The sequence below is a fragment of the Carettochelys insculpta genome, chromosome 1, assembly GCF_033958435.1.
Source record: "Carettochelys insculpta isolate YL-2023 chromosome 1, ASM3395843v1, whole genome shotgun sequence".
NCBI lineage: Eukaryota > Metazoa > Chordata > Testudines > Carettochelyidae > Carettochelys > Carettochelys insculpta.
In genome coordinates, this window is record NC_134137.1 from 229391543 (window position 1) to 229417358 (window position 25816).

The 25816-nt window shown below is 44.3% G+C and overlaps 1 protein-coding gene across 2 annotated transcripts in view; it reads right to left on the reverse strand.

Annotated features, from left to right (window-relative positions):
• The window catches only part of TBX15 (T-box transcription factor 15), a 173168-nt gene that overhangs the window by 66386 nt on the left and 80966 nt on the right, over positions 1 to 25816 (reverse strand). For both annotated transcript variants that reach the window (XM_075000977.1, XM_075000966.1), the window contains exons 3-7: positions 19773 to 19874; positions 18280 to 18451; positions 17660 to 17827; positions 10772 to 10836; positions 2120 to 2217 (exon numbers count right to left, since the gene is read on the reverse strand). In XM_075000977.1, the coding sequence (XP_074857078.1) occupies positions 2120 to 2217; positions 10772 to 10836; positions 17660 to 17827; positions 18280 to 18451; positions 19773 to 19874 (605 nt within the window). The remainder of the gene's footprint in view (positions 1 to 2119; positions 2218 to 10771; positions 10837 to 17659; positions 17828 to 18279; positions 18452 to 19772; positions 19875 to 25816) is intronic.

Here is a 25816-nt window from a genome sequence, read left to right on the forward strand (position 1 = left end):
CAGGTCAAATGGTGCTGGCTCTTGTCTTGATTTTTCAGCTGCCAAATTGCATTAAAAGGAGCTAAAAATACATTAAATACTTTCCTTTCCTAATATTACTTCACCACATCAGCAACTGCTGTCATTGCTACTGGGATGTTATTTGATAGCCAAGGGGAGGGGACATGAAAACTGCAATCATAAATAGGAAACAGGGAGGCCAGCCAATCGGCAGTGACAAACAGTGTGTGTGTGTGTGCGTGGGGGGGTGCTTTAATGATCATGAGTCGAAGGGAGGGGGTGCCCGTAAGACAATCTTTTATTAAACTATGGTCCATGTAAAAATATGCTTTGGACTCCAGGCAGCCTTTAACTACAGGGTGTAGACAACACTCTCTCGCTTATATTTGTACTATTTGAGCAGCAGCTTGTGGTGAGGACAGGACCCAGTACAAGGAGACTGACATAATTGCCAGTTTCTGGCTATGTACTACAAGGAAGCTGGCCCAATGGGCTACCTGGGGATTACATTGGTGCAATGGGAATTCCTAGGCAATACACAGCCAGTGCGGCACCTCTCTGCCGACACCTCTTCTGACCCAGCAGTGTGCATTGTCTGGAGAAGGGTGTATGGGCGGTACAGCCCTGCACCCTGACAATCCCTACCTATTGGCATGGCCCCGTTAGGCCATCAATAGTAGGACATAAATTATGGCAGGTTTCAAGATGCTCCTGTTTATGCTGGGGCTAGTTCTGTCCCTGACCTAAGATTCCTTTTGGTCTCGTGCTAAGCACAATTCTGAGTAGACAAAGTGGCCCTAAAATTGTGCATTCAGTCTCAACATTTGCTTCTCTCCTCTTTTGGTTACTTAACTCTATAACCTTTAGCATGAAAAGGTGGGGATTTTTTGTTTGTTTTGCATTGTTATCTAAAAATAAAGGACCAGTTTGTGATACCTTTACTCATAGTGAAGTGTACCATTTACCATGAATAGTTCACTGACGTTAATTGTAAGAAACTGCTCAATTTGTACAGCCCTGCAAATCCGCAGATATCCACTTTATATCTGGGCATTTCTACAGATGCAGATGTGGATACTGATTTTGTATCCATGCCAGGCTCTAGCAATGTGAGAAGAGGTATCACGATCTGTCTGAAAGCAATGAGAAACATACGTCATCGAGGTACTTGAAATGGGATTTTCACACTGCGGCAAACTTTTTTTTAAAGGAGCAGTGATAAATAAAGATCCATGGCTTCTTCTGTCTGCATTTCTATTACCTCATGGGGAAATGAAGTCACACGCTTGTGCCTGACACATCACAGTCGGCAGCATGACACAAGAGTCTGAGTTTTAACCCCATGTGTTGCTAATATTTTGATATCACTGGAGCATCCAGTAAAGTCAGCCAGTACAGACTGTCTTCACTGCACTTGGTGCACATACGCACACAAGGTGTGTTCTTGCATTGTGATAGCTAACTCCAGACAGTGTGAAATCTGAGTGGAAGCAAGGCTCAGGAAATTTTTATCCTTGATGTAGCCAGCAAGAGGTGAAAGCCACATTTAACACGCCAAGAGGTATGGGGGGCTAAAACTGTAGTAAGAAACATGAGGAACCTGTGAAAAGGTTCTTTCTGGTGTACTGGGCAATTTCCACCAATGTTACTTGAAAGCAAGACTTGAGTTCCTAGGTGGAGTGATTTTATTAGCATGAATGTAATGATACATGCTCAGGAAATCTCCTGGCTCAGAAAGGGTCCCTAATAGATCAAAAGTCTTCTTCCTCTCAACACATCTAAGCATGACTCGGATGGTAATATGAAACAGTGCCCTTCTCTGTCACCTTCTCCTCAAGCAGGCGTGTCTCCCTCACATCCCTACTGTACCCTCCTCGCACCTACTGAACTCACATATTCATCTGAGTAGCTCCTCACGGCCCACTAGAAATACGGGGGATATTCAAGCGATTACAGCACGTCTCCTAAAGCCTCCATCTTTGTGTAACTGGTTGCTTCTCTTTTCTGGTTTATATCTTTTCATGGCAGTTGACAATATCAGTCTGTGATACCAGATGCACAACATAATGTGCTGTTGCCTCCCCGCCGCCATTTTTGTGCCTTTCACGCAGTGGCTCACCTTGCTGCTTCTGCATGGTAGTGAAATCTTCAAAGGTGAGGGTGCGCACAGGGGGCCTCCAGAATGCATATGTTTCCATAATGGCCTCCAGGCCAGTTCTGTGGAATGAAAATAGAACAAGGGTAGAACATGTCAAGCAGCTAGTAAGTATATCGGCTTCAGTAAAGAAATAGCCCTAACCTCATTTGGCAAACTGCCAATGGCCACTGCAAGGTCACCTTGACATTTGTGAATTCCTCAAGCAAGTCCTACAGCACAGGTGTTGTTCACAAGAATAAAACTGAATTTTCCTAATCTGGGATATGAGTAGACAGTATCAGTCTTCCAATTATTTTTCTTTTTAACCAGGACTCTAAAATCACTTTCTTCCTTGTGGGGGACAGTTTTGGCCACTAGTCCTTTGTTGCTGATTTTGCCAAGCTGCACAGCATGAAATGCGTGTGTTCATGCCTCTCTCATACACATGACCACAGGGTGGAATTCAACCGAGTGAACCTCAAGAAGATGTAAGGAAGGAGGACTTTTTTATGAATTCCCTCCTTTTCTTTTCCCCAGATTTTGGTCACTGACCTGAACCCCATTTTCACTTCAAATTGAGTCTGGAAACCTAATCTAAGGAGGCTTTCTCAGGAGAGCCCCACTGCTTTCGAGTTTTGCCTGGGTCAGAAGTGCAGTGACAGGCCTTTTCTTGGGATAGCTGGCACCTCCACTTGGGGTTCCTACCCAACACAAGTGCAGAAAAGGGCAGACAAAAAAGTGAGCTGCACTTTTCTTGGCTTCCTACAATGTTTGGGGTTCACACAGAAGGTGTTAGGTGGGTTCTTTGGTTACAGCTATCCTTAAATGCCTTGATTCTAAAGTTCTTATTATGCAGAACAGTGATCAGGAAAAGAGCTGCATGGCCTTTATGGGATCCTCCTCCTCCTCCCCCAAAACATTTCCCTTTCTAGAGCAGAATCTACTCAGTTCTTTCTACAATTCCCTCATTTCCGCCTGTCTTTCAGTGTCAGATTGTCTCCCTTCTACACATGAAGCAAAGCTAAGCGATGCTTTATGAAATGTGCCAGTGTATCCTGTTTCAGTACAAGTGGCTCTAACATCCCCAGAGCCTCTCAGCAGACGATGTGCTGATACTATAGCTGGCTTTTGCCTTTAAACATGTCTCCCTGCACGTGCCTCCACTCACTTAGTTAACTTTCCATAGTCACCCCGGAAGCTCGGATGCTTTAAATATATTGGAGTTGGCAAACCAAACTCTCTATATTTTAAGAGGAGGTTTAGGGGAAAGATTGTTGACTGGTGTTTATTAGCTGCTAAGCTGTTAGAAGTAAGAACAGAAGACATCTCGATATAGCAGGCTTACACCAGTACCGAATACATTACAACACAACTGCTTGTTTAACACGGTGGCCTCTGGAAGCTCACAGAGCTCAGAGACAAGGCAAAATAACTTGTGAACTGAAAAGCTAGCCTGGAACTGTATGTTGAAGCTACATGAAAGCTGCTGGCATCCCCAGGACCTTAGAAATATCTTCTCTGCTTTGCTGAGATATCACCTCCTGTGTCAATCCAGTGTGCCAGCACGATCTGCTTTTCCTAGGGGACAAGTGAAGCTGTGGAGAAACAGGGACAGTTTCCTGATCTCATGAAACCACCGACAACCCCAATCCTAAGGGAGGATTCCCTGTCACGTGAAAACTAAAGGGAATAAAGTGCCCACAATGAGGTCAGTACAACAGGAACACTGCACAATTCAAAAGGACAAAACACCAAGAAAAGCAATTGCAGCGATGGTAGCATGTCTGTGTTGCACACCCCGTGCCATATAGTAACACGCTGACCCCCATTACTCACTAAGCAAGAAGATCCATGCACAGCTTGGCTGACGTTATACTGCACGCAGACCCTTAGCCTTTACCTATCCTCATCCTCTATGCCAGAAGCTGACCTCCGGTTCCACCTCGTCTCCCCCCCACGTTGTTGGTGTGCAGAGGAAGGATAGCTGCCCTACCCGTGCACCTGAGGACTCCCCTTGTGTAAGGGCAGGGGACATTGCTGGGGTGCATGGGGCATGAAGTGGCAGTCCCTTAGAAGAGTTGGAAATCATGCTCACATGGCCTCCCGTCAGAGAAGCAGAAATGCCCCTCCCCCATCCTGGCTCCTGCACCAAGCACGGCTCCATTTGACCCTGGGCGCCAGCTCCCTAACTGTACAACCCTTCATTGTAACTACTCAGGGTTTTTTTTCTTTTGTGGGGGGGGGTGAGAAAAAGGGAATTATTGGGAACCAACAAGAAGCATCACAGAACTAAAACGCAGCACTCTTTGGTGAGCAGTGCTTTCAAACTGAGGACTCAACTGTACCTGGGGCACCTTGGGAAAACCCACCCTGTAGGGGAAGTGGGCCCGTTAATACCCAAGCTCCTCGACTCTGTGTGTCAGTGGCAAGGAAGAAGAAGGCCAGCGCCCTGCTTGGTCTTGGTCCACTTTAGCGTATTCCAATGGGAGTCAGAGCAGTTGCTTACACAACGCATCTCTACATGTTCAAGTCACGCAAGCAGAAGGTGGCATTGTTCTCCTGTAGGTAGTTCACTGCCTAAACCACGCGGCCATCCTCTGTCTTCCTGCAGATTCATTCACTACATAACTCCCAACAGGTGCAACACATGAGATAGTATTCCTCCACAGAACAGCCACGTTTACTAAACAGCTTTGCCTTCATCACCTGCCTTTCTTTTCGCTGAAAGAGGAAGGCGTCCTGTGGAAAGAAGTACTGTGTGATCATATAATTAAAGAGCGGATCATGCAGACACACCAGGGGCAGAATTAAGGTTGCACAAGCTAATATATTTCCTTCTTTTCCTAACTTTTTGGTCCTTGACTTTGCAAACTTGTCTATCTTGTTTTAGCACAGCTTTCCTCTGGGGATTTTCCTGTTTTTATTTTTAAAATAAAACAAGAAAAAAATCCACTCTAATCAGCAGCTCTAGTGAACCTCTCCCTCAGAACAGAAGATCACTTGCGTTTGATCCTGGGATCTTCCAAGCCATAGCACTGACTTCTACCACTGGAGCTAAATGTGTTACGTCCTTAGGTAGTAGCAGTACTGGGTTTTTATTCTGTATGTTCACCAGCCACTGGATGAGGAAGGAACACACTTTCTAAACAAGTTATATAAATGTTTGCAAGATGGCACTAAATGTCAAAATTTAGGCTTCGTGACATCTATTCCTGGTAAGGTAATGTTGTCTAGTGGTTATAGCAGTGGACTGAGAGTGCTATTTGTTTGTTATGGATGCTTTTCTTTTATAAAGTGCTTTTTCACTGTTGTGTTATCAAGATCTTTGGCCTTGATTCAGCAACACACAATCATATTCCCACATATTGTTGAAGTAAATAGAATTGAGATGCACTTAAAATTAAACAGGTGCTTAAGTACTTTTCTGCATTGGTATTGCTCAACATGCTAAGCATCTCTGAAAACATCTCACCACTTGTTTTGGTGCCTGAAGGAGAGCTGGCAGGCGCTTCTGAAAACCTAGCCCAACGAGTACTGGAGGGCATCCACATAGCCTTTTAACTTTTCACAGTACCCCACTCAAAATTCCAATTGTCTGCCCATCCATAAACTCTCTCCCTCACATGCCAGCTTTACAAAGGAGGGAATACCAGAAGAAGATTCACTGCCAGCTTTATTTTAATAAGGTCGGTCCCTTGAATAGCTATCCAAAATTTGCTCTCTTTTTTTTTTGTTTTTGTTTTTGTTTTCAGTGCTATAAAGTTTTAATACTGTGCAATAAATGAAACAATTCCATTGTCTGAAAATGAAAAAAGATGTCCTTGGTATCTCTGTGTGTGTCAATAATCCATTCCATATGTCTGGCCCGCCCACGCCTGCTGCATGCTGAATTCATGTCACCATTATATTGTGTACTCAGGAAGTATACTTCCTTAGTCTCCTTCCCTATCCAAAGGCTCTGGTTGCTCCTGGCACAGCCTACCCTGGTTCATCTCAACTGTCAGAGCTCTAGGGAGAGAGTCATTGCTCATCTGGGGGTTAGGGTTTTCTTTCACTTGGTCTTCTCCCTCTAAGTCTGCAGATTGTTACTTTCTAATGGGTAAGCTGCCTCCTGCTGGTTGCAGGAATACCACATCCCAGAGGAAGGAGGAGCCCATGCAAAGGGGATTCAATCAGGCCATCAAAGTATAGCTGGCAATTTATTGTGTATTACAGGTTGAAACTCTCTAATCCAGAACTCTCTCATCTGGCAACAGCCATAATCCGGCATGATTTTAGTAAACCGCATGACCACTTATCATGGGTGTGGCCAAGTTTCCTGTGGTCCCAAAAGGTTTGTTTCCCACCACCAGCCCTGGCTTTCAGTGTTCTGTGAGGTTATTTAGCTGCATTTTACCCCTAAATGTCTTCTAAGAGCCTAGTAAGCAGTGGAAGTGTTGGTAATGCTGCTAGACATGACCTCCCATAGTCTGGAAAATTCTATCATCCAGCACCTGTCAGGTCCTGAGGGTGCCGGACTCAAGAGGTTCAACCTGTTGAGGATTGGCTATCTTAAACATTCAGCTGCTTGGCATCTGCATGTACAATGGAGACGCTATTTTGCAAAACCCTAGTTTCCACATTCCTGCCACTTTTCAGGAAACCAAACAAATCAAATCTGAGGCTGGCTCTTTACTGGTAGGACCCCCATCTCCCTATGATATGTCTACCTCCCTGTTTTTCACCTCTTTATCCTCACAACATACCGGTGAGGTAAGGCAAGTATCATCCCCAATGTACAGATGGGGAACTGAGGCATAGAAAGACTTGCCCATGATCACACAGGCAGCCTATGGCAAAGAAAGGAATCCAATGCTGAATTCCCAAGTACAAAGTTAGCCCCTAACTGTCCTTTCAAAAAACAGTCAGCTCACCAGCAGGTGACCTACTTTACATGTCAATGTCACACCAAGCTGTTGGGCACACCCTTTTTCCCTCCAAACACATTTCCTGGGAACTCAGGCACCAGAGGGCAGCGAACTGTGTAGGGATCAGATCTTTCATGGAAATGGCCTAGCACATGGAGGAGATGTGCAAGGAAGTGGAGTGAGGAAGTTTCCAGGTATAGAGCCATGCCAGTCCAAGTTTCACCCCATCCTCATTTGGATTCGGCGTGGCTTGTTTGTTCATAATTTATGATCTGTCTGTTGTCACATTGTTTCTGAGCTCCACAAGCAATCGGAGAGCACCTTCCCAACCGCAGAGCTTTGCTGTAGTGTTGTCAGCCTTAAGGCAGGGGGGATTTTTGAGGTGAGGTCTTTCTTGGATGGATTTGGAGAGTCACACCATCATACCATGTCCCCAAGGCAGCAATTAATTCGGACTTGCCTTGCCTATCAAGCCAGATTCTGCCCAAATGGAGACCTCCGGGGGAAAGTTTTGAGCAAATGAAAACCAAAGGTTTATGGTGCAGTTTATTAGGAGGGTTGCTCAGCATAAAGAGAAAGTCAAATATTTTCCTCTCTTCATCTTCTGCTGTTTTTTCCTTCCCTTTATTTGTTCTGCATCACCTGTTGGAAAACTTTAGTAAAAGCCCCAGTAGCATGATTCAGTGACGCTGACACAGCTCCCCCGAAGCTTGTAGAGAGGAGTGTAGCGTCACAACTCAAGCTGTAGCTCCCACCGTTGTTTGTTTATTTGAGAGACAGCTGTTATAATATGAAATCTCTCCCTGAGAAGCTGTGTGCACTCTTGCTTTAGGAAAAAAGGCCTTTCTCAAATGGTGCCAGTTTAATTTTCAAGAAAAAACCGCAACATTGTTTTCCGGCTGCCACTCTGGATGCTATAGCTGACAAAATGATTGGGGAGAAAGAGAGAAGCTACGGAATATCACATGCTAGTTCTTCCTGTCATCCTTCTCCTGGAGGAGGCTGAAGCTGGGAGGCAGAAGAGTTAGCTAGGACAGTGAAGAGTCCCACGCACTTAAAGGATCTGTTCCACACCGTGTTCACTCCAGGACTCTAGTTTTCTCACAGTTCGGGGCTGAATCCCCTCTTCTTTTGTGTGTGTGTGAGTACATACACGCTTATGTGTGTGGGAGAGGAATTTTTTCATTTCCAGGAAGAGTTCTAAGAATTATAAAAAAATTCCCAACCTGGCTAAGAACTGCAGTAAAATCTTGGCAGGACCAGGATTAGTAGGACAGATGCTTTCATGCTCTATGTGCTCCCAATCAAATACCTTCTCCTGCATATTTTTTAAAGTGCCACACTGCTTTCTTTGGCTACGTCTACACGTGAAGCCTACTTCGAAGTAGCTTATTTCGATGTAGCAACATCGAAATAGCCTATTTCGATGAATATCGTCTACACGTCCTCCAGGGCTGGCAACGTCGATGTTCAACTTCGACATTGCGCAGCACCACATCGAAATAGGCGCTGCGAGGGAACGTCTACATGCCAAAGTAGCACACATCGAAATAAGGGTGCCAGGCACAGCTGCAGACAGGGTCACAGGGCGGACTCAACAGCAAGCCACTCCCTTAAAGGGCCCCTCCCAGACACAGTTGCACTAAACTACACAAGATCCACAGAGCCGACAACTGGTTGCAGACCCTGTGCCTGCAGCATGGATCCCCAGCTGCCGCAGCAGCAGCCAGAAGCCCTGGGCTAAGGGCTGCTGCACACGATGACCATAGAGCCCCACAGGGGCTGGAGAGAGAGCATCTCTCAACCCCTCAGCTGATGGCCACCATGGCAGACCCCACAATTTCAATGTTGCGGGACGCGCAACGACTACACGGTCCCTACTTCGACGTTGAACGTCGAAGTAGGGCGCTATTCCCATCCCTTCATGGGGTTAGCGGCTTTGACGACTCGCCGCCTAACGTCGATGTTAACTTCGAAATAGTGCCCGACACGTGTAGCCGTGACGGGCGCTATTTCAAAGTTAGTGCCGCTACTTCAAAGTAGCATGCACGTGTAGACACGGCTTTTGATGTTTAATACCGTAAAGCTTTAGTTCCTCTTTACATCAGCAGAGAATGTTCTGAGCTCTGTTCATAGCTACAGTCCCATTACAATTTCTTGGGCTTCCTTAAGTCACTCAGCCGCAAGATTCAATAGCTCCCAACCTTTTCCACATACCGTCCACATTCACCAGACGAACACCTCATTGCTGCCCTCAATTTCCCATTCAGCTGTGCCATCACAGAGAAAAGAATTTGACTGCATACACACTTGTGTTGTTATTTCACACCAGTGGTGGGGAGATGCGTGGGAATCTGTAGACAGTGGCATTATTGGTGCAGCTCTCTCACACGCTCAGCACAGATATTGTTAAGTTGGGGGGATGGGATAGTTGTCGGTGATGTTATTCTAGAAGGTGCAGGAAAACATGACTTTTAAACTCTTTCTCTTCTCTGGGGTGGCTCATAAGGCTGTTGGTGGGAAAATTCTTGAGCAATCTATTTAGGCTTGTAGGACTGCCTGTGGAATTTTCTTTGGGACAGGTGTATATATATTTCCAGGGAACATAGGATATCCATGGAGTCCTTTATGGTATACAAGGACTCATCTGTCTTTTGGTGGAAAAGATACATTTAATCAAAGGTCAGATGTTCCAAGGCATTCTGGACTTCCCTGGAAAACCCTAAAACACGAAACCATGATTTATGGTTTATAAAATGTCCATTGCCATTGATTTTGATGATATATTTCCTTTCTCTACCACTGACTGACAAAATGTTCTGGTTATCAATTTGCTAGTCTTTCCTCATATAAAAGCCTCTCTGTGCTGCTAACAATTTTACCACCTATTTTTTAAAAGCTCAACAATATTTTACTATATCTTCATAAACTATGGAAAGCTCTCTATATATTATGGTACTATGGAAGTAATAGATAATAGTTATAAATGACTTGGAAAAGAAAGACAAGAGCATGGCAATTAAATCAAAAGATTATACTAATTTGAGAGGAGATAAACTTCTGAGAGAATGGAACAGAATACAAAAGGTATTTAAAGAGATTTAATACATGATCAAAATTAAAAAATAAATAAAAATTGTCCTGGAAAAAAATTCAGTGCTAATACTTGTCATGAAAAATCATGAGAAACAAACAAAACAGAAGAAGGTGCTCTGGGAAGCAATAGTTCTGAAAGAAGCAATGATAGGAGAGAGGACAACAATTCTGGCATCAGTTTGAAATCCCATACCTCAGCAAAACAAACAATTGCACTTTGAGACATAATGTCTTGAAACGGGAAGATGATATTCATGTCTTTGCAGGGATTTTGTGTAACAAGGCCTAGAACACTGCATTGAGTTCTGCCCCTCATTACCTGGAAAATACCGGCAAACTGAAATATATTCACAGATAAGCAGCAAAATGAAGTAATTGACTTAGGAGGAATAAGATTTAATCTTATTGCTGTGTTTTCTACTGGAGCAACCAGTACACTGCCGATGTGTTTAGGCAAATTAAAACAGCACTCCTAATTTCTACAGTAACTAGTCTATAGCAACTTTCTTCTTCTGCAAAATAGAATCACACAACAATGTGATTTTTCTGGGACTTATTAAGGATGAAAAAGAGTGTGAGGGTTATAAAGGAAGAATGAGTAAAACAGAAGGAAAGATAAACGAGATCTTACCTGTTTCTCCCAGAATCTCTGAATCCTTTAGCAAAAGGGTTTCGGTCAATTTTTAATCTAGTGATCTGCAAAGGAAGGAATGGAGAATCAGGAGCTTTTTCAAGACATTTATTTTGAGAGCAACTAAACTACCTTCAGTGCCCTAATATATGCTGCTTCTAGTCACCCAACATATTTTTATTTTCTATTTACTAACCTTGCAAACAATGCTGAAAAGAAAAGGCAGCACCAAAACAAGAATACAGCTTTAAGAGATCAGGCAGAACTGCTAAACCCAGGATGATACCAGCAAGAAGGTTATAAAGTTGTTAACTCTGCTTCCTGATGGTTGGTGATTTATAATTACTCAGCGTTGAGTTAATTAGCTTCCATGGCCGTTCTGATAGCAATCATCCTGGTTGTGTTTTGTATTTGTTTCAGGATAAAGACAACTTGGGGCTGCAGGGTACATACAAAATAACCCAACAGCATCCCAGAGACAAAACATGAATGCACTAACAATATTGCTGATAGGTATGGATCTTTGATCTGTAGTCAGTCTTGTTTAGCTCCATTCCCTTGACTTCAGCAGAGAAATAACAGGAGTCAAAGTGACACTTTCATTGTGCAAAACTGGGCTGCAAATCTAACAAGAGAAGGCTGTGATTTCTGACACTTCCTCTCCTGTGGATCACTGCCTTCTGCATTGTATTTTGAGCATTTTCCCCCTTGACAGGAAAATGAAAATGACAGAAACTTACCAGCACATGTCAGACCTTAGAATAAGCTTTGGCATGAGTTCAAGTGTCAGATGATGAAGGTTAAAAGGAATGGAGTAGAGCTGGTTTCCAACCCAGTTCTCTGGTCTCTGCCTCAAACTAAATAATCAGAATCTCTTAGAAATCATTCAGGTGTGTGTCTCACCAGAGGACATTCTTGTTAGTTACCTCCTGCTATAACGTATGTGGCACTGCACTACAGACTGGAAGCGGTCAGAGATCTGCTCTCTAAATATTCACAACCTATATATGTGTGCAATAATCATTGTGCAAAATAGGCCTTGTTAAAAAACTAACCAATATTCCAATACTGATAACCAATATTCTTCCGTAATGTAGGTATGAAATGCACATTATCAGTTATAAACATAAGCTGAAATTATGACTGCAAGATGTTTACTAGACAAGTTGGGGGACTGGGTGTGCTGGCTTCTCAAATAAAAACAAACCAGCTGATCTCACTGGTCAGGTGTCATCAAAGTTGATTGACAATAACCTGTCAAGTTCCTTGGCAACAAAGGTGGGCAGGAATGGTTCAATCTGCATTTCAGCAAACCACAGCATAGAACCTCTTCCACCATCAGACCCCATGTCTCCATCCTCACAGCTGGAATTAGCTTTATTGAGGGGTAGTCTCAGGAACATACATTGCAAGGGTTGACTGGACTATAAAAGTGAGGGGCAAAAACACCCAAGGTTTTCTCTCCTTTCACTGAACAAGACAAGACCCCCATCCCTTTGACTCTATGGGGAGACTGTGACTGACAATTTGGTCAACCAGGTTGCCTAGAGCCTGTGGTAAGGATTTGATCTTGAACCAAGTGTAGCTTAAGTCTGAGCTACAAGGAAGAATTTTACCTTTTTTGTAATCATTTCTAAATTTAATACCTTTTACCTGTACTCCTGTAAATCCTCTCTCTTTGTAGCTAACTGAGCTTGTTTTATTTTTAATCTGAACTAATGAAGTGCTGTGTTTAAACTAAACTGGTTGGTAACTTCAGTTAAAGCTGCAAACAGTTGCATGTTAATGCTTTACAAGGGCAATGAAGCTTTAATATCTGAACTGCCCAGAAGATAGCTGGACACTGCAGAACACGTGATTTTTTGAAAATGTGTTGGGGTTACCCTGCAAGTAGTAACTAAGGAGGCTGGTGGAAGCCAGAATGTGACTGGAATGTTGCTGACAGCCATTGGACCAGGGACACAGCTATTAGTCATGGGGGAGTTCTGCATCACTGGTCAATGCAGAATTTTGCAAAATTAATGTCAGGTGGGCAGAAATTCTTCCTACCGCCCCAGAAATGGGCGGTAGAGCTGCTGACAGCCAAGAGGGGCCTTTGGCAGAGCTCAGCTCACAAGCAGAAGATACTGCTGGGAGGAGGGAGACAAGGAGGGTTCTGGGAGCTGCAGCTGCCAGCACACCCTGAAGAAAGGAGGTGACAGGCTACAGGAAACTCCATGCAAGCCTGGGACCTAGCAGCAAGCTGTTTCGCCTTCTGGATGCCTGGACTCTTGGCGGGGTGAAGGGTTATGAGTGTCTGGTGTTCTGCTAGGTTCTGGAGGTAGGATGGTGGGGCAGAGAATCTGGAAGTGGATTGTTTCAGGGTTTTCTCTAATAACCCTAGAGGAATTTTTGTCTGTATTATTACAGACATACTTGCTGGTAGGTATATTGAAATAAATTACCAAAATAATTTAAACCAATGTGATTACTTTGACAAGCAGAATTTGAAGGATTTTGCAGAATTTTAAAACATTGTGTGCAGAATTTTTAAATTGTGTGCCAAATTTTTAATTTTTTGTCACAGAATTCCCTCCAGAATAAGCAGCTATATACAAACACCAGGATGTGACTTGCCTGCTGGAAGGTTGTTTGCCAGTGGAAGGTACAATGGCAAAGCACTGTCCTAACAACCAGGTCTAATGGCAAGTAGTGGGCACAATTCCTCACTGGGCTGCAATGTGTTCCCCAGTGTGACACACCCCAAAGGCTCCTAACTGAAAATAGGAAAAATAAGACCTAAAGCAGTAGAGGTCCTTGCCTTTTAAGGCCAGAAGGATTCATTATGAAAATTTAATCTCACCTCCTGCATAGCACAGGAAACCTCATCCAGGCAAGAAATCAAAGGTCCAACAGTTTTCAATGGTAGGGCTAGAGCCAGCCTTGGATTTGACTCAATGAACTCTCTCACCGTAAGTGAGAACCTGACTGATTAGGAACAGAACCTATCTCCTCCTACATCCCAAGACACTATCGTAGGGTGACCACATGTCCTGTTTTGACTGGAATGGCCCCTTTTTTAAGCTCTATCCTGGAAGTACTAACTGTTTTGACTGAAGTGGGCATTTGTCCTGTTTGCTGTTGCCTTTGATGACCAGTCGGCAAGAGGTATGGGACAAATGTCCAGTTTTGCCAAAAAAGTGGAGATGCCTCCTGACAGATTGTGGAAGAGGCAAGTCATGATCCCAGCCCCACATGGCAAGGCTTGGGAGAACAGTTCAAACATCCATCAGTCTAATCTATCAAGGATCCTACACCACACACATCATCTTGCAGCTGGAAGGTTTCAGAGAAGTAGTGGGATTTTAAGAGGCATTTCAGAACGAAAGGAAAACAGCCAATCCCTTTTTATTCATTTCCCAACATACAAAATCTTCAGATGCCATAAAAGTACAACAAGATTGAAAGCTCTTTGCAGAAGGGAATATGTCCTCTGTTCTGTAAAGTTCTATGATACTATCTAAACATTTTGTAGTAATTAATAAAATGTGACAAACTCCCTTGAATGTTTTGAAATGATATTTTCACTTCTGTCAAGGTTGTTTAACATTTAAATATGACTCTATTCCATTGAAAAGAGGAGCGATTCCTGAAGATTGTGGCTACAATGTTATTGTCTGCAAACTGTCAAAGATGAAAAATGTCTCTTCCTTTCTATTTTTATCTTAAAACAAATTTTTTCATCCCAGCAATCTATAGTGGCAAACGGCAGGCCATGCTTTCCTGTCAAGTCGGGCTACAGTATCAGGTTTTTCCGTTCATGCTGGTTCATGTTGCCGTTCCAGTTTGTGATTCTGTTTATGATGTATAACTGGACCACCATGGTACTGGCACCCTGCATAGGACTTTTTCTGTTATGACATCTCACCTCACATGCTGTGTTAAGTGCTGAGACATTACATTAAAATTGACATTCTGGTCCCAGCACAAATTATTGTTTTCATGCAAAGATGGTAAATGAAAGGTCCTTTTACTGAGCTGAGGATCCAAATTAACATTCTCCTAAGCATTCAAAGGGTACAAAGTGATCTCCAGAATCAAAGCATTTGAGAATCACTGTCTGTGCTGTGGTCAGCGTGTCCCCTTGCGTGGCTTTCAAACTTTCATTCATATTCAGGAACTGAGCTCACATTCAACTCACTGTCTGCAATTCTACCCTGCTTCCCAGAATCAGGACTTTAAAGGAGCTTGGGGCATTTGTCATGTGACATACATACATTCTCACAACCAAAATGCTAACTGCAGTTAATGTAATTGTCATCTCCTTCCCTCTTGCAGGGTAACACTCCTGGCACCTTGGGACTATTCATTCTGATAAGGGAGACCATTCGTACTGACACCTTGGCATTTCCATCTGGAAAGAGTAGCTTTAATTTAGAGCTGGGATGCTACAGGGATCAGCACATTATCTTGACAGTCAGATCTCACCTCCTCTCAAGACAGTAATACCCACTTTGGGCCCCAGTAAAGACTTCATTCCAACCACTCTCCACTTTCTGCCTTATGGGTCACATGCTTGAGCTGTTGGTAGGAATTTCTACCGAATCCATCCCTTTGAAGGTAAAGTCTTTAGAAAGCAAAGTTGCCATCAGCATGGGATTTGTGAACCAGTTAGCTCTCCTTCCTTTTTCCGCTGGACAACTAGACTCCACTCTTTAACCCCAACCTACATCTCTCAAGCACTTACTCAGAGCAGAGTTCTGTAGTTACAGAAAGAGCACCAATTTTTCTCTGCAAGCCAGGGAAGAATGAAAGAGTGAACCAGATTTTCATTAAGGTGTGTTTTGGGTAATACAGAATTGGTCATTCTGCTTCAAAACTTCCCATCGTAGTTAAAAACCTCAACTGCTTGCGTTGTCTTATTTTTCTTTTGGTCTCCAGAAATTCATATCCTTCAAAACAGCTTTCTAAAGTCATTTCTAATTAGAATAAAATATGGAATGCTATATAAATGATTTATAACAATTTCCTTACTAGATCTAGAATGCCCACTTGCTCGAGCGAATAAACACAGCTCTCCATGGTAAACTGCCTGGGGCAGGGACCGTATTTTGCTTCTACGTTTCTACAGCTCCTTGTTCACGACTACAGGTATGGCTACTACAACACAAATGAACAACTTGGGCTAAGATACCATTTCAGGATGTTTAAAAGTCTGAGTTAAGGGACCTGGTTAGTCCACAATTGAAGCATTATCTATTCCAGGAATAACTAGTTCTCCTGATTGCAAATTCATCATGGGGTAAGCGGGTCCCACTAGGGTAGGGTGGCCTAGTGGCTAGCTCCCCACAGTACCTAGGGGCCTGAGGTATCCACTCACTAAAGGATGTAGCTTCAGTTTGGGGCGTGGCCCGCACAGTCAAGTTTTCCCCTCCTTATGTGGGCAGGGTATCCCCAGGATTCTCACCCTTTGCGCCTGGGGGAGGGTTCAGAGACTGCGTCCTCTGGAGGCCGAGCTGGGGGCAGCTCTAGCTCAGTACCAGTGAGTGCCAGAGCCAGCCTGAGCTAGCGCTGCCCCGGATCAGCCGCCAGAGGATGCAGGTCAGCCCTGAACCGGACTAGATTCCTTCCTTTTATCCTGCCTCCAGGCCTGACACTGGCTGCAGGTGAAAGGGGGTGGGGCTAACTGTGCAATCAGGCTCTATTTAGCCCCTGCACTGCCAGGCCTTCCTCTCATGTGGCAACACCCTTTTCTGAGGGTAACTGAGGTAACATATGTCCCTCCCTGTGGAAAGTGACAGGGTCCTGGATCTAGCATGACATACTTGTATGTGTATTGTACTTGTAAGTAAATCATTAAGCCATTGAAAGTTACTATGCACAGTGGTCCCACTTCCTTCATCTGACTATTTTTGTTTTCACTGTCAAAAAACCTGTGTGTTTTTACCAGGGAATAGCTAAGAGTATGTCCACATTGCGGGGGGGCGGGGGGGAAAGCCCTCACAATGCTGAGCCTGGGTCAGCTGACTTGGGCTCAGCCAGGGCAACAAATAGCAGTATAGATGTTTGGGCTCAAGATGGACTCCAGGAGCTGAGATGGGGTGAGGGTGTAGCCAGGAAGGAATGCCTGCACTGCTATTTTTAGCCCCACAGCCCAAAGCCTACTAGCCTGAGTTAATTGACCTGAGCTCTGAGACTTGGCTCCAGGGGTTTTTCTTTGCTGTGTAGGCATTCGCTAAGACGTTTTAGCTATCCCATGGTACGTCCCACTGGTTTTGACTACAAGGCAGCTCGGTGAGGTCAACAGTATCCTCCTTCTCTCCTCCCCATCCTGGTTGACCTTCCCAGGGCTGGCAACAGACATCACTGAGCTTGGGCATTGCTGGGGCGGGGAGATTCAGCTCCAGGCCCCACCTCTGCAAGGGGTGGAGCCTCAGGCAGAAAGGGCAGAGCTAGGGGCTAGTGTCCCCCAGCCAGCCTTCAGCATTGTGCCACCTGGACCACCCTGCACCGGGCTCTGATGGCTATCTAAGGGTCCAGGGCTCTGGCCACTGCTGCTCCTGGCACTGTTGCAGTGATGGTAACCCAGACGCCTGAGCCCTTTTAAATCGCAACTGCCCTCATCTCTCCTTGCCCCCTCCCCTTGCCAGTGACCCTTGACATCTCCTAACTAGCTCAGGAGAATCCTACAGTGCACTGCCTCCACTGGAATTTTGCAGCTTGATAGCTCGCCATCTTTTTATTGCAGTGAAGACAGAGTTTAACTGCCCTTAAAGTGTATCTATTCTTTGGGCTGTCGTTCCCCGGATTTCAGTCTCACAGAGACGCTGAGCATGCTACAATTTTTATAAACACAGGGGGGAACACTGCCAGTGAAGGGGCTGATGGGTGCCAGGGACACTGCTTTACCTGCTGGTTCTGATAGGCTGTCACTGTGGTGAAGACCGTCTCAGGGAAGTTGAAGGTTTTCACTCCATCACCTGCAGGGACTGGTTTTGTAGGAGACAGGTCACTGCTGAAGTCCTTGCGGATCACATGGACTCGAGGCTGATACTTGTGCATTGAATGTAGGATTATCTTTAAACAAAGAAGAGGAGGGAAATGAGTTGCCTTCAAAGCACATATGTTAGGCCCATAACTACTACATGGGGGTGGCGGGTGGCTAACGAATCCCAGGTCTTAGCCTATTGTCATACAACTGCACTGTCTTTATGCTTGCTTGACGATTGAGAGAGATTCAGCTAGCGAGGCATCCACGGGGCATCTCTAGCCGCAGCCACCCAAAGAAAACTGAGCTCCTGTCTGAAGGGACCCCTGCGGGACAAGGGCTTGCACAGCGGTGGGGTTAGGCGGTGTCCCAGGATGGACACACGGGGGTTGGGCAAGATACTTTTTGACCTTTGTGGGGAATGGCTGCAATCCTGGGCCTGGAGCAGCAGGGCTGAGAAGCTCTCTACCTCTCTGGCATGGAGGTGGGGAGGGTACAACCCAGGGCTGAAGAAGTGCCATGGGGTTCACTTCTGACTTACGTGGCCTTGATCATCAAGCTCGTTGTTGGTCAGTTTGAGTTTGTCAAAACTGACAACCTGCCTCATCCAAGTGTCGCCAGAAGCCAGCGAGTCAGGGTGGATGTACACCCTGGGAGGCACAGGGGAATCAGCATTGCCAGCCACCATCCACTTGGAGCTGTGATACACGTACCTGAGAGAGAGGGGGAAATCTTTACAGCTAAGAAACCCTCAAGCCAGCGAAGGAGGAACATTTCCAGGGCTCTCCTTCCCCTCCACTCAGCCATGCATGTGCCAAGGCCTCCTGGACAGAGGGGGGATGTGCTTTACTGCAACCTTTCTCCTTGCAAATGCAAGCCAGATAATCAAACCGAATGAGTGGCTGAGAGGTTCCTTATTGAAACCACCTTTCCAGTTGCTTCCAGCTCTACAGCTCTGCCACATGTGCTGTCCTGGCTCTTTAACTCTCTCTGTGCTGGAAGAGGAGTCTATCAAAATACTGCTGAGTACATCACTAATGCTCGAAGGCAGATTATGGGGGCAAGGGGAACCTTGTGGACTGACCTGTTCAGCACATACATTAAGGTTGGATTGATCTGACTCAAAAAGATTTAAATCACTGATTTTAATTGTGTTTTACATCTCAATTGAAGCCATCTATTTTTATCTTGTTTTGCATTTATGCTTGTAAGTTCTTTTCCTAAAGAGAAGATGACTCTCACGGGTTGGTAGCCATTAAAACATGTTGATATGCACTAAATATAGCCTTTACGCTAAACTGGATACCTCTCTTCACTACTGGAGGATAAACTGTATCTACACACATTTATTTAAGCAATTATATCTTCACATATGTTTCTTCTGATTCTTAAATTTTACATTTTTACTATGTTAGAAAATGGTGAACAATGCATTTATTTGCTAGATGATGACAGGATTTCTTTAATTTGTGCTTTGCGTCAAATTCTATTTGGATGGAAATTCAAATGCCTGAGAGGCTCAGGGCCTGTGTCACCTGCTACTTCAAGGCTGCATCCTAAATACAGAACTGCAAATGTAGCATAGTCCTGACCGGCAGCACTCCCTGCTATTTCAGTCACTGATTGCCCAGACCCTGGCTGTCTTGGGGAGTGATTGCTTGTCTTGGTTAATTGCAAAAAGCCCACAAGCAGACAGAGACTAAAGAGAAACTTTGTGTGTTACTTGACTCAGACAGCAGGGTTTGAATCCTGATCTCCAGAAATGCAAGCTGGGGGATGTATTAATACCCTGAGTCAGTGAGACCCTCAGTAACATGGATCAGTGTTCAGACAGTGTAAATCACCATAGCAGTACTGATGACAATGAAGTGATGCTGATTTACACCTGATGGAGATCTGATCCAATCTGTCTCTGATGGAAGCATATACCTTTACACTTGTCTATAGTGATGAATGTTTTTCCTGGGCGCTCACTCTTTTGTATGCTGAGTCTAGCTTTTGTGCCGTTCCTCATTCTGACCTTGGCAGTCTCACCTGTATCTCTTGTTATCAACAGGCACAATGTCCATGGCTATGTAATACTGCTGGTGAGGGTCTAAGCCTGTAATTTTCACTCTCATGGCTGGAAACATCCTCCTAGAAAAACAGAAATAGAAATGAAGAAGAAAATGGTGACTGCAGGAATTATTAGAAAAGCTAAGGAGAAGTGGTTAGGATCTTGTTTGATGAGAAGAACAACCATAAGAATATCACCACCTGAAGACTGTAATACAGGTCCTTCTTGTAGGACTGGTTGATAAATAGATGATTATGGCTACGTCTACACGTGAAGCCAACACCGAAATAGCTTATTTCGATGTGGCGACATCGAAATAGGCTATTTCGATGAATAACGTCTACACGTCCTCCAGGGCTGGCAACGTCGATGTTCAACTTCGACGTTGTGCGGCACCACATCGAAATAGGCGCTGCGAGGGAACGTCTACACGCCAAAGTAGCACACATCGAAATAAGGGTGCCAGGCACAGCTGCAGACAAGGTCACAGGGCGGACTCAACAGCAAGCCGCTCCCTTAAAGGGCCCCTCCCAGACACAGTTGCACTAAACAACACAAGATCCACAGAGCCAACAACTGGTTGCAGACCCTGTGCCTGCAGCATGGATCCCCAGCTGCCGCAGCAGCAGCCAGAAGCCCTGGGCTAAGGGCTGCTGCCCACAGTGACCATAGAGCCCCGCAGGAGCTGGAGAGAGAGCATCTCTCAACCCCCCAGCTGATGGCTGCCGTGGAGGACCCGGCAATTTCGACGTTGCAGGACGCGGATCGTCTACACGGTCCCTACTTCAACGTTGAACGTCGAAGTAGGGCGCTATGCCGATCCCCTCATGAGGTTAGCGACTTCGACGTCTCACCGCCTAACGTCGAAGTTAACTTCGAAATAGCGCCCGACGCGTGTAGCCGCAACGGGCGCTATTTCGAAGTTAGTGCCGCTACTTCGAAGTAGCGTGCACGTGTAGACACAGCTTATATGACATCAGTTTGGGGTGTTAAAGTTGTCACCTTGTTAGTTTGTCAGACACCTTCTTTTGTTCTTGTTTCCTTGTGCATAGTTCTTCCTTTGCTACTTCAGAGGTAATTGCCTTTGATGCCGCAAGTTAATTAGATATTGGCATTAAGATTTTTGTCCCTTTGCTCATGAGTCTTTGAACTTGTAATGCTAATAAAGTGTTGTGAGCCATGCTTCACTAGTCCAAAAATACTAAATCTGGATCCTTTATATTATACTTATATAATCACCAACTCAGTTTTATCAAGTTATTTCCTGTTTGTTATTGACTTTTGATTGACAAGGTGTGCTTGAACTGATGTATCAACAAGCATTGCTGACATGAGCCCCTCATGAATTGTGAGCCATTACTAACTCAGCTAGAATCCCATGGCCGCAAACTGTGATTTAGAATTCATTGCTGCATTGCTTTTCAATGTGTTGTGCAATAATTTGCACAAAAATAAATATTGGTCCCCTAATAAGAGGCAATCTTTCCTTACTAATTCAAATAGCTCTGGCCAAGAGGAATCTCTTGTAGTTTCAATGATTGCTTTGCACACTGTTACCGACATGAACTATACATTCTCACTTGGATAATTTGCCTTCAGCGACAACATTTACAGCTGGCCAGAAATGGATGTCACAGGCCTCTTCTGACACTTTTCAGTACCCAGGTGGGCACTGTGGGTTATGCTTAGAATTTCTCACTTGATGCTGTTCGAGTGTTATGACACCAAACCCTTGTAAACAGTCCTGTTATATGAAGCAATTTCATCTGTATAGCTCAAGAAAACATTTTATGCTTGAGGATGCCTGGGCTTTTTCTGGTGGCTGCTCATCTAGCACTACCCTCTCACGTCACTGTAATGCTGACACTTTTTGTGTTCCTTGATTGAACAGCTCAAGTTTAGTTCTGAAAACCTGTGTTGTACTTGAATCATATTTACATCCAATTCCCCTTCCTGAACTTCCTTCCTTTCCTATTTCTAGACACTCTTAAAAGCACCTCTCTCATATGAATTTGCTTTATTGGGGCCATATTTTATATTTAATGAGAACTTTTGCCTTTTCATACTCATTCTCTGAAGTCTAGGTAGTGCTCTGCACATTAGTTTGTGTAATATAAATTCCAGTGACTTATGGCCTGTTTCTGTCTTGATTGATTTCAACTGGTAAATATACTTCTAAAAATGTTCAAAACCATTTCTTTTTCAATCTGAGCACACCAAGCATGGCTCTGTTGTGATTAGGAAGCTTAACCAGCTAGGCAAGCCTCTTGCAGAACGGCAGTCTCCAACCTATGCGAGCTTGCATTGCCTGAGACCGGGGGTTCTTTGTTTAACTCAAAATATTTCAGAAGTGGGGCTTCTGCAGCAGCATTTCTAATTTCCAAAAACCTTTCTCTCTCCAGCATACCACTGCCATTCTTGACTGCCCTCAAGCAGCTTGCTAAATAAACCAGAGTGAGACTGGTGTAAGGGAGGACTGGAAAGGACCAAGCTCTGACAAGCAATTCTAACTCCATTCCTCTATTAGATGGCTGGTTCCTCCTTATAGGATGAGAATAATCTGGTATTGAAGGCGGCTAGTAAGGCATATCTAGACAAATTCACAACTCATCCTTCTCTGGAGTGTATTCTCCAGGATTTTGTTTTCTTGCTGTAATGGGTCCTTTACTACATCCCTTGAGAGATCGCAGCACAACTGGGTAGACCTGACATAAAAGATTCCTGTCCAGCAGAGACAAGTAACATACTTGGGGAAAAAATATTCACGTCCTTCTCTCGCTTTGTTATCCTTAGCACTGAATGAAGTTCATTTGAGGTTTAGGATATGTTACACTGCAATCACAGGTGTGACTGCCATACGTGTAGACATACCCAAACTAACTATGACTTAAAGTAGTTAAACAGTAGCGATTCTGATGCAGCATGAGTGGCAACACAGGCTGGAAACTTGCGTCCACATCCAGCATCCTGAGAAGGTTTTCTACAGATAATGTTGCTGCCCAGGCTGCTGTGACTTCCCTGCTATTGTTATGCAAGCTAGTTGGGTTACATCTAGGAAGGAGTACTGCAGAAAGGGATCTAGGGGTTGTAGTGGACCACAAGCTAAATATGACTCGAGAGCATGCCACTGTTGCAAAAAAGCAAACATGATTGTGAGAGGCATGAACAGGAGTATTGTAAGCAAGACATGAGAAGTAATTCTTCCACTCTGCTCTGCACTGGTTGGGCTTCAGTTGGACTATTGTGTTGAGTTCTGGGCGCCACATTTTAGGAAAGATGTGGAGAAAATGGTGTGGGTCCAGGGAAGAGCAAATGAAATGATTAAAGATCTAGAAAATATGATCTATGAGAGAAAACTCAAAGAACTGGGTTTGTTTAGTTTTGAAAAGAGAATGCTGAAAGGGGACATGATAGTGGTTTTCAAGTACCTAAAACAGGGTTACAAGGAGAAGGGAGAAAAATAATTCTCCTTAGTCTCTGGCGATAGGATAAGAAGGAATGGACTTAAATTACAGCAAAGAAGGTTTAGGTTGAATATTAGGAAAAATTTCCTGACTGTCAGAGTGGTTAACTACTGGAATAAATTGCCTATGGTGGTTGTAGAGTCTCCATCATTGGAGACATTTAAGAACAGGTTAGATAAATAGCTAGTAGGGATGATCTAGATGGTGCTTGATCCTGCTCTGACAGCAAGGCACTGGATTTGATGACCTCTCAAGGTGCCTTCCAATTCTACTGTTCTATGATTCTATCTACATGTGCTACAGTCACACCTCTGACTGGAAGGTGCACATACTCAGAGAAGCAGAGCCCAAGTACCAGGGAGGTTGTAACAGCAACACAATACATCCTCCTAGCAGGTGCCCTGCCCAGCGCGCGTGCACACACACACACACACACTCTTCACATTTTCAGCAAATTATCATCCAGCCAGCCAGAACTGGGGGCTGAGCAGGCGGTGGGCCCTTTCTGTAGCTCTCCAGCATTCTACAAGTTCTATCCAAAGTCCAACAAGGACTTGCCACATCATTCGTTTTGGCAGTGGAAGAAAGTGACAATAGAATGAACTGTATTTCTCCAAACATTGCCTTTATTTTACGAAAGGGCTCTGTTGTGTCAATGTGGGAGCTGGGAAGGTACTTTTTATTCTTTTCCAACCAGATCGTGTTTTCTACCTGGACAGAGGGTGGGGAGGAAGGAAGTGTCATTTCACAGTCTCCATGATGGGCTGCTAAGCCAGTGCTCTCCTGGGCCACAGCTCTTCTATTATATTCCAAAAAGGAAGGAAAAGTTAAAGTGATTTGCTATTGAAGCTCACTTTGCAAGGGCATTCACAAGTGGGGAAAAGGAAAAAACACACTGCAGTGACTGGGGCCCAGCCATCTACAAAGAGAGGGATAAAACTCTCAAGAATTCTGTGCAGATGCTGCTTTGTATGAATGTGGATTTGTGCCCTGGAGGGGATTAGTTCCATGGCTAAACTACTAAATAAATTAAAATAAGAATGACAGACTAGCCTAGAGCAGTATCACCTTGCTTCTACCACAATGGCTCATTAAGCCTGCCAAGGCACATGGGTACAGGATGTGGCATTTTATAGCCCAACTATTCTTAATTGGGGAATGAAAGCTGTGGGAATGGTTAAAAGATACGACTTGTTGCACAGGGTTGATCAGGATTAAATCTGAGGTGCTTTCACTCTAAATCTCTGTCCCTCATAGGGAAGATGAAACGTAGGGTATTTCAAGTGACTTTCTCCAAAGCATATTGAATAATATCTCCAGAGCTGAAGAAGTGGATCTGCCCCAAATTATTTTGCTAGTCTTTAAAGTGCTACCTGACTGCTTTTTTGTTGTTTTTATTTTCCAAAGCAAAAACCTCAAGCTTAAGGTTGCAGAATAGCAAATGGGGTTGCTCAGTTGCATATGAAATGCCTTGTAAAAGATAGCTGCAGCTCATTCATTAGGCTTGAAGGGTAATCTCTGAGATAATTGAGAAAAAATGTGTGCACCCTACTGCGTTCCTAAAAATGCTCCAGGTGAAATATTTGGTTATATTTGTAAAGTTTTGTAGAAAAAAATATTATTTTCTTTCCCGATGGCTGCAAAAGAAGCTCAAAATTAGGCATCTATCACAGTGGGCATCCAACATGTACTGATGGATGAAAAGATGGAAATATAGGGAAATCGGATAATGACAATTAGTGTTCAATCAATCCTTCATCTCAACAGATACCAACCAGCCTGACAATTAATAATTACACTCGCAAATGTTGTATGTTTATATAGGAAATAAGTTTGTGTTTTAATACAACCTGCCAGAGAACTGTTTCCTTCTTTCCCTGTGATGTGGCATTTTCCCCCAAATCAAACTTGACCAAAGTCTAAGGGTACACGCCCCTGTGTCAACGAAATGCCAGTATTTTGTAACTCAACTAAATTGGAAAAATCAGAGCTTTAAGTCATTGGCATGAGGAAGTCCACAGCTTTGGAATATGTCTCTGATTCCAGTCAACACAGTATGGCTGTGGCAACCCTAGCACGCCCCTGTCAAAAGGGGGATGCTAATGAGCCACTTCAGTAGATGTTAATGAGGCGCTGCCACGCACATGCAGCACCTCATGAGCATAATGGCAACCGCGCACGTTTTGAAAGTGCAGCGTCGAATTCAGAGGGCCTGCATATCTGGAAGCCCAGGCATGCAGCAGAACTACTTGGCTGAGCATTTTGGAGCCAGAACACTGACTATAGATAGTGCATAATAAGCAGCATACCGCTCATCCATGTCAAAGACATTTTAATGCTTTGAGTAATGGGTCAGGACTATACGCTGCTATTAAATAATCATTGCTACTAGCAGGATTTCTATTAGGCAGAATCTTAATACACTACCTTGTCAGGCCTGCCGATGGAGGAAGCGAGGGAGCAAAGGGAGCACTGACTGCAGCGCCTGGTGATTCAAAGGGGCCAAGGTCTCCCAGCTGCTGCCATTGCTGCTGTGGTGGTGGCAGCGATCAGAGCCC